The sequence below is a fragment of the Chrysochloris asiatica genome, unplaced genomic scaffold (assembly GCF_000296735.1).
Source record: "Chrysochloris asiatica unplaced genomic scaffold, ChrAsi1.0 scaffold00016, whole genome shotgun sequence".
Taxonomy (NCBI): Eukaryota; Metazoa; Chordata; class Mammalia; order Afrosoricida; family Chrysochloridae; genus Chrysochloris; species Chrysochloris asiatica.
The window spans coordinates 4,756,743-4,766,778 of NW_006408534.1; the positions used below are offsets into that span (position 1 = coordinate 4,756,743).

At 37.2% G+C, this 10,036-nt stretch overlaps 1 protein-coding gene across 2 annotated transcripts in view; it reads right to left on the reverse strand.

The window, feature by feature from the left end:
• Positions 1-10,036, reverse strand: part of SPAST (spastin) — a 123,588-nt gene that overhangs the window by 85,618 nt on the left and 27,934 nt on the right. For both annotated transcript variants that reach the window (XM_006835158.1, XM_006835157.1), the window contains exons 2-3: positions 2,969-3,055; positions 1,833-1,916 (exon numbers count right to left, since the gene is read on the reverse strand). In XM_006835158.1, the coding sequence (XP_006835221.1) occupies positions 1,833-1,916; positions 2,969-3,055 (171 nt within the window). The remainder of the gene's footprint in view (positions 1-1,832; positions 1,917-2,968; positions 3,056-10,036) is intronic.

Genomic DNA, 10,036 nt, shown 5'->3' on the forward strand with positions numbered 1-10,036 from the left:
AGTGGGTTTTTTTGTTTGTGTGTTTTTTAAATAAAGCTGAAGTGGATAAAGAGAAAAAAAAAAAAAAAAGTGATCTCTCACAGTTTGCAGGTACTTTTCATCATTTATTTTCCAGTGTTTACCACAAAACCATGAAGCTTGAATACCACTAAGGAACTCACATTAAGTACCACTAGTGATGCTGGAAGTGCTTCCAATAAGCAAAGTCAAGTCATAACATTACCAAGTAAAAGTTGAATTGTTTAATATGTACTATAGATTGAAGTCTGCAGCTACAGTTACCCTCCATTTTAAGATAAATGAATCCAGTGTAAGGTTAGAGTGAAAAAAGATGAGAAAATCCTGAAAGCCATCACTGCAGCTATGCCAAGACACGAGAGGTGTGCATTTTAGGAGAACTAGCTTTTCACCTCATATTGAAAATGTAGCTTTTATGTGAGTGGAGTATATAATCAACATAACATACTGTGTTCTAGACAACAGTTTTTGGAAGAGTCAAAAGTTATACACTGATTCTCAACTGACAGGGAATTTGGCATCCCTAACCCCATGTTGTGTATTTTTCCACACACACAAAAAAGGGAGATTATTAGTTAATGTTAAAAGGAGCTCTGGTAGTGTAGTGGTTACGATGAGTCAGGCTGCTACCTCAAGGTCAGCAGTTGAAAAGTACAAGCCATTTCACAGGAGAAAGATGAGGCTTTCTGCTCTCGTAACCATTTACAGCCTCAGAAACCCTTAAACAGGGTTGCTATGAATCAGAATGTAACACAACAATAATAATAATAATCACCACCACCATCAAATAGCATATGATAAGTTTCTCTTTCTAAGTGTATTCCAGCTAATGAATGCAGAAAGAGTGACAAAATTATGTTATTAGGCATCAGTCATCCATTGCTGCCAACATCACAAGAATGCTGAAGAACTACTAATGGTAGAACACACAATCACTTTAAACAGTTCTGACATTACAAATTAGAAGATGACCTCAAATCGCTTCAAGGCTCTAGATCTAGAGGAACAGAACATGTTGAAAGTTACCATTAGATACAGTGCAGCAGAAGTTAGGTTATAGGAAATACTATGTAAAAAACAACTTCATTTCATTAATAAATAAACTGGAAGAAAAAGGAAAACATTAAAAAATACACAAGAAATAAGTCAACCATTCACAATGTATGGATCATCTTATAAATAATTAAACAAAACTAAACGTTATTAAATTGAGAAAATTTAACTTTGAACAATGAACAGTGTTTTTAGCCATATTTTTTAATATTAAAAGAAATCGTTGCCTATTTTTAAAATGTGTAATGGTATTTTGCTGATTTTATTTTTAAAGAGTCCTTATAATTTAGATCTATAATATGAAATATTTATACATGAAATAAAATGATGTCATGAATCTGCTTTAAAATAGTATGAAGTAGGTAGAGGAGTGGGTTGGGTATAGATCAGGGCCAGCAAACTTATTCAGTAAATGGCCCGATAATAAATGTATAAGGGCAGCAATACACAATACATAAAGGAATGGACATAGCTGTGGGCCAATTAGACATAAAATAAGCAGAAAACTTGTTTTAGCCCACAGGCTACAGTTTACCAAGCCCTGGCATAGATAAAACAAGAATGTCCATGAACTGACAACTTAAAGGTGGGTGTAATTAGAAGCTTATTATATTTTTCTGTCTATTTCTACATATAACTTTTAGATAATAAGCTAAAAAACAAAAGCCCATAAAACATTTTCAAAATCAGTGATCTATAACCATCTAAAAAATAAAGTTTCACTGAAAATATATCTAAATACAATTATACAATATACATACCTAAAAGTTGTAAACGATCCTTGGCCATAACTAAATTAGTCATCATTTTAGCTTGAAGGCGCCTAGCTCTTTCACACTGTTCCCCTGAAAGAAAAGAAAACATCTCGTGAAATTATTTAACTTTTTTTGTTTTACTAATATTGTTTCAAGATAAAATATCAAAACTCATTTCATGGAGCATCAAAGACATTATAAAGAAATTAAGAAAATGTGACCCTGAGACCAGAAGAACCAGATGGTACTCAAGTATCATTACCAACTGCTCTGAAAAGGATCACATTTAGGTGGTCCAGGAGAAAGTGAGAGAAAAAGGTAGAATAAAACTCAAAATCATTTTTAAAAAAAAGACCAAGTTTATTGGCTGGCTAGAGACTTGTTAAGAGTCTTGGTGTGGCGCTGTGGGCTAATGCGTCAGACTGCAAGGTGACTCAAGCTCACCAGCTGCTCCTTGGAAATCTTATACAGGGTCGCTATGGGTAGGAATTGACTCAAGGACACTTAACAACAACAGACACTGGTTAGTGGAACCCATGAGACTATTGCCCTGAGTCACCCTTAACCACTCCCATGGCTCAATTTTCAACCAGACAACAGACACGTCTATAAGGGGAACAATAAAAATAGAGGTACAAAATTTAGAGGTCAAAAGGGCAGTATTTACGCCAGGACAACGTTCAGAAGGGTTTGGAAAGCAGGAGGAGCGGAATAAAAAATCAGTTGATTCAAGGAAAATGTAACTTACTGAATATAGTCTGATTACTACAGTGAAGCCTTCATTTATATAGTACATTATACCTTCACACTGTAGGGTAAGTGCAGGACCACAAGGTTAGTTAGAACCACAGGTAGGCAGTTCAAACTCACAGCTGCTCATAGGAAACCCTATACTGGGTTGCTATGAATCAAAACAAACTCGATGATACTTAATAATAACAACATTATACCTTCATTTATGTAACAGGTGATACACAAACCATTACCTATACATCTACAAATATAGTAACATTAGAAATTATCTAAATATCTTTATTAAGATAAATGGATAAAATATAAACAAAAAATATAAATGGATCTGAATATAAGGTATCATGAGAATGTAATTTTTGATGGCTAAAAAAAATATAAATAAACCTTACCTTGTCCTGTAACTATGACAGCTATTCCTTTTTCTAGTTCTTCAATACCTTTTTTATACCATTCCACAGCTTGCTCCTTTTGCCCTGCTTTAAAATAGAAATAATTATTTGTGCATATCACGTGCATTAATAGTACACCCAACATTTCCCAAAGCCTGTTAACAGATGATATGTAAAAAACAGAGTTGTGACTAAGTTTGAGAAACATTACCTCTTAATGCCTTCAGTATCTTAATGTAGACTGTCAATCACCAAAAGGGAAACGTAATATCGTCTACAATGATTCTCCAAATCGTAGGGTTGTACATGCTTTATTTGGTTATCACCTCATGTGATTTTCTGGAGTCATACAGGCTGTATGAACTAATTTGGCTGTCCCTTGATTCAATTCTGTTTCTTAAGTCTTAGTGTAAATCTTCTGACTTTCTAATTTTGAATGGATCCCATTTTTTCCAATTATTTTGTAAATTCATTTTTCTGAGGTATTCCATAGATTTGTCTACATTTTCCTTGATTTCATCTACAGTTTTCTTGCTCTATCTCTCAATTCGTTGAAGTTGTCTAATTAAAATTCCTTATCAAGTAGTTCTAATGCCATTTCTGGTGTTAGATTTTCTGGCTCTGCATTTTGGTGACTTGTTTAATGTATTCGGTCTTGTTTCTTTGTGCAAGCTGAAGTTGTCTGTTTTCTCTGCCACATTTTGGTGTCATGTTTATATTTAATTCATGATTATATATTGATTTATTTTCAGGCACTTCTGGTGGATGTGGTAGAGATCAGAAGTGTGAACATAGTTAGTTCTTTGTTTACACTTTATGTAGAACAGTTCAGGACGGGTTCATGCACCTCCAGAAGCAAGGGTACTATGTCTAGCACTCAACCACAGGCTGAGCAGGAGGGAGTGCCATTGGTCACTGGGTTGGCAAGGGTTGGGGACTGGCCACATCCCTGACTAGCAGGAAGACACAAGAACAAGGGAAAACTGCATGCACTTACTTCCAACCTCAAGTCACAACCTGTGCCCACAGACAACTATATTGATAATTACTCGTAAAAACTCAAAGATGCTTGTGCTACTCCATGACGGCCCACAATCTGCCCATTTTGCTTTCTCAGACTGCTCTTGTTCAGCTTCCTTTTCCTGTCAGCACTGAATCCACCACTCTACTCTGTACTATCTTCTGATGTTCAGGGTTCCAGGATCACCATCTGAATCTATTTACTTGGTAAACTTACTTAGTTTAGTGCATCTAACTACTCCACTATTTTGCCCTAGACTCCTTTGAAATGTTCATCAGGAGATCAACGAAACTCCATTCCTCTTTAAATTGATGTTCCTGGCATAGTAAACCAAATGACTGTCAGAACCAAACTGGACAATACCAATCTATTTCAACTCACTAATGCCTAGAATATCAATCTTTTTGTGTTCCATTTCATTTTTAACAAATTCCAACTTTCCTAGTTTCATTTTTTATACAGTCCATGTTCTGATTATTAATGAGTGCTTGTAGTTGTTTCTTCATACTGTAATAGTGCCTCATTAGCAAACGAAAACATCTTGAAAGATTTGCTCCATTCATGTCATTATGGTCAATTCTACTTTGAGGAGACAGCGATCTTCCATCGTTTTATGAACGCCTTCCAACCCAAGGACATCATCATCCAGCACTGTATCTGAAAATTTTGGGCTGTTATTCATAATGTATTCATTTTTCAGCACTGTATCTTATTTTTAAAAAAAGGAGCCAGTAGCATAGTGGATTACAATCAGGGCTGCTAACCACAGGGTCAGCAGTTAAAATCTACCAGTAGTTTCATGGGAGAAAGATTAGGATTTCAGATCTCTAAAGATTTACAGACATGGAAACCCTATACTGGGTTGCTACGAGTTGGAACCAACTTGGAAGCATACAACCACCACCAACCACCATATCTGACAACTTCCACTATGCAAGGTTATCAGTAGTTAACCATTTAGATGTGGTCTGCCTCCCCTTCTTAGGTTCATAATCTGGAACATATGCTGAAACGAGTCCACCATGTACTTGTATGTTGCTGTGATGTAGGAGGCTATGGCACCAGAATTTGAAATACCAGCAGAGTCACCCAAGGTGGTCAAGTTTTAGCTCAACTAACCAACTAAAACAGACTAAGAAGAGGGAGAAATGCACTAATTCCAAATATTCACTCACTGAAAAACTTATGAGTATTAGTAAAACACTGTCAGATACTGCCCAAATATTGAATAATGAAACATGAGGAAGAGCACCAGACTACTGTCAGATATACTGCCAGAAAATGAGTACCTCAGGTTGGAAGACACTCAAAATACAAATGGTAAAGAGCTGCCTCCTCAAAGGAGAACTGACCATAGACGAATGGAGTAAAGCTCTCAGGACCTTCATATTCTGAATGGGGCACAACTCAAAATGAAGAGAAACAGCTGGAAACATTCATTAATAATCAGAACATAGAATGCATTAAGTACAAATCTAGAAAAATTAGAAATTGTCAAAAATGAAATGGAACACATAAACATCAATATCGTAGGCATTGTTGTTGTTGTTGTTGTTAAGTGCCGTTGAGTCGGTTCCGACCCACAGTGACCCTGCACAGGGTTTCCGAGGCTGTAAATCTTTACGGAAGCAGAAAGCCTCATCTTTTTCCTGTGGAGCAGCTGGTAGTTTCGAACTGCTGACCTTGCGGTTCACAACCCAATTCGTAACCGCTACGCTACCAGATCTCTTTATCCTAGGCATTAGTGAGCTGAAATGAACAGGAACTGGCCATTGTGAATCTGACAATCACGTGGCTTACTATGCTCAGGATGACAAATTGAAGAGGAATGGCGTGACATTTATCATCAAAAAGAACATTTCAAGATCTATCTCGAAGTATAATGTTGACTGGGATAGGATAATATCCACACACTTAAAAGGCAGACCAGTTAATATAACTACTACTCATTTTGGCCCAGCAACCACTAAAGCCAGTGATGATGAAATTGAAGAATTCTACCAATTTTTTCAGTCTAAAATTGATGAAACATTCAATCACAATGTATTAATAATTACTGCTGACTGGAAAGCAAAGTTTGGAAACAAAGAGGAAGGAACAATTATTGGAAAACATGGACTTGGTGATACAAATGATGCTGGAGACTGCATGATAGAATTTTGCAAGACCAATGAATTCTTCACTGCAAATACCTTTTTAAACAACGTTAACAGGTGACTATATAGATAGACCTCACTAGATGGAATACACAAGTATCAAAACTGACTACATCTGTGGAAAGAGACCGTGGAAAATCTCCGTATCTAACAAAGTAAGACCAGGGGCAGACTGTGGAACGACCATCAAGTGATCACACGTAAGTTCAAGCTGAAGCTGAAGAAAATTAAAACAAGTCCACAAAAGCGAAACTATGATCTTGATAATAATATCCCACCTAAATTCAGAGATCACCTCCAGAACTGATTTGATGAATTAGACTCTAATGAGAGAGGACCAGAAAAGTTGTGGGATGACATCATGAACATCATACAAGAAAAAAGCAAAAAGGTCATTAAGACTGACTATGAAGGAGACATAACGGCAAGTGGTCGGGTCCCCTCAGGGCAAACCCCCTTCCCAAGACTAAAACTCAAGGGGAATACACCAACAGGCATGTGGTCTGACTGGTGAACACCCTGGTCACCAATAAGGGGAAGTGAGGGAAAAACAGCAATGAAGCTATGAGCTAAGTCCGACCACGTTCAATAGACTCCCGTGAACCTGGGTAGAGACCTGGTTGGCCAGCAGTATGGCAAGACCTGGGGATCCTGGGCCCAGAGATAGTGACATAGCCACAGAAGACTAGAGTGGAGAGTGAAGCATCCAGCTGATAAGACGTGGGGGAGATGCATACGAAAGCCCACACTTGCAGATGACACCCAGTTGGCCTGGCTTCAATGGCTGGATGATCAGAACTCAACTAGAAGAAGAAAGAGGGAAAAAAGAGTAATCTGATACAATTTGATGAACCTGACCTACACCTATGAATGCAGTAGCTTACAAGAGGGAACAAATCTTTAAAGAGAAGATCATTCCCACCCCCACCCCACCCCTTGGTACACAGGGTAGACAGGGATGGGCAATTTGGCTTCCCAAAGTGGGGTGGCGTGGGGGGCTACAAAGACAAGAAGTGACTGGCTTACAAGCTTTCAAGAGGGAGTCTAGATCCAGAGGGCGCAGAGGAAGGTAGAATCTCCACTGAATTATATCTAATCTGTCTGGGCAGGACTGATGAAAGGACATGGGGATAGGTCTCTTGTGATACAATAGTGAATAATTGCTATCAGGACTGACTGTGAGCATTGGAAATATAAAAGCAGACGTTTTGTAGCAAAAGGAGGGGAGTGGTTGACTTTGCAGTCCATCGTGGAGGTCCCTGGAACCATCAAGCGAGATGAGGAAGAAGAGCAGCATGCAGGACCTTACCCAGAGAAGCAGTGACGCCAGAAATGGAGGCAGAGATGATGACGTGGAGAGATGGGAGTGGCTGGGAACTCTAGACCCAGAAAGGGAGCAGGGCTGTGTTTTGACGACCGAGGGACAGGTTTGTTGGGTATACCCTTTGATTGTTTGATGATGCATGGAGGGGACTGTAACCATGGCAAAGACACAATATACAAAAGGATGAATGTAAAGTTCATGTTCTCAAACGTAAACTGTCACATAATTCACAATGAAACATTTTTTAAAAAGCAAAAAACATGAGCAGGAGTGGTGATATTAATCTCTGACAAAATAGACAATTCTACAATAGTAGTGGAAGATTTTAATATACCATTTCGAAAAAAGAACAACCAGAGAAAAACTCACCAAACAAAGAGCTTATAACACAATCAATCAACTTCACTTCATAGATTTGTACAGAACATTCAGTCCAACAACAGCACAATACACATTTTTCTCTAGTACACATGGAACATTCGCCAGAACAGTCCAGGTTATAGGTCACAAAGCAAGCCTCAATAAATTCAAAAACATCAAAATACTACAATGCTATAAAATTATAAACAAAACTAGGATGCGCAAAGAAATAAAATCAAATGCATGGAAACTGAACAACACCCTGCCTATAATCTACTGGATAATGGAACAAATAATAAATGATGTAAAAATGATTCCTAGAAATAAATGAGTCTGAAAACACAACATACCAAAACCTTTGAGACACAGCAAAAGCAGAGTGGGCAATTTATAGCAACAAACACATAACCAAAAAGAAGAACCACAAAGAATACATGAATGCAACAGCTCCAACAATTAGAAAAAGACCAGCAAAGTAAGTCTTCAGTCACTAGAAGAAAAGAAATAATAAAGACTAGGGCAGAAATAAATGAAATAGAACACAGAAAAACAAAAGAGTCAATAAGACAAGAAACTGGTGATTTGTAAAGATGAACAAAATAGACAAACCACTGGCAAATCTAACTATCTAAAGAAAAGATGCAAACAGAACACATGAAAAACCCTATGGTGACATCACAACAGAACCAATGGAAATAAAAAAGATAACATACTACTATAAAGAGATATACTTCCACAGAAATGTATCCATTCCAGAGAAAATGGATACATTTTTAGAAAAGCACAATCTACCTAATCTAAAACAGTGAAGTAGAAAACTTGAAGAGAGCTATAACAACCTATATTAAAAAACTCCCAACCAATGAAAGTTCAGGCCCAGATGGCTTTACTGGTGAATTTTATCAAACATTCAAAGAAGGGTTGATACCAATTTTACTCATATGATTCCAGAATATAGAAAAGAATGGAAAACTTCTGAATATATTTTATGAAGCAAGCATAACTTTCATACCAAAGCCAGGCAAGGTCATTACTAAAAAAGAAATGCATAGACCATTATCGCTCATGAACATAGATGTAAATATTCTCATCAAAATTCTAGCCAATAGAATTTAGCAACTTATCAAAAAGATTACACATCATGATTATGTAGGATTCTGTCCAGAAATGCAACAATGGTTTAATATTAGAAAAACCAACATACTTCCGCATTTAAATTTTAAAAAGGAAAAGAACTACATGATTGTATTGATTGATGGAGAAAAGCATTTGACAAAATCCAATATTGATTCTTGATAAAAACACTCAACGAAGTAGGAATTGAAGAGAAATTCTGCAACATAATTAACAGCATACAAATCCAACAGTCAAAATTACTCTCAAAGGAGAGACACTAAGAGTATTCCCTTTGTGAACAGGAGCTAGACCAGGATGCCCTTTAACACCACTCCTATTCAATATTGTGTTGGAAGTTCCAGCTAAACCTATAAGACAAGACATGGAAATTAAAGGCATCCAAACTGGCAGAGAAGAAGTAAAACTCCTTCTATTTGTAAATGATAAGATCTTATAAGCAGAAAATCCCAAAGACTCACCACGAATTTAGCAAACTGGCAGGGTATAAAGTCAATATACAAAAATCAGTTGGATTCCTCTATACTAATAAAGACAGCTCTTTAAAGGAAATTAAGAAAACAATACCATTTACAATACTCACCCAAAAGATGAAGTACTTAGGAATAAATCAAACTAGAGAAACAAAAGACCTATACACAAAAAAATTTACAAAACACTGTCACGAGAAACCAAAAGATATTTATAAAGATGGAAGAATACACCATGCTCATGATAGGAAAACTTAACATTGTGAAAATGTCAATAGTACCCATAGCAATCTATGTTGTTGTTAAATGCTGTCGAGTCGGTTCCGACACATAGCAATCCTGTATACTGTTTCTGAGAAATGGATGGTGAGCTTGAACTGCCAACCTTGCAGTTCAAACTGACTTTGCATTCAGCGCATTAACCCACAGCAACACATTAGGACTCCACAGTAATCTATGTTGTTGTTGTTAGGTGCCATCGAGTTGGTACTGACCCATAGCGACCTCATGCAGAGCAAAACGAACACTGCCCAATCCTGGGCAAACCTCACTACTGTTGCCAGGCTTGAGTCCATCGATGCTGACACTTGGCCAATCCATCTT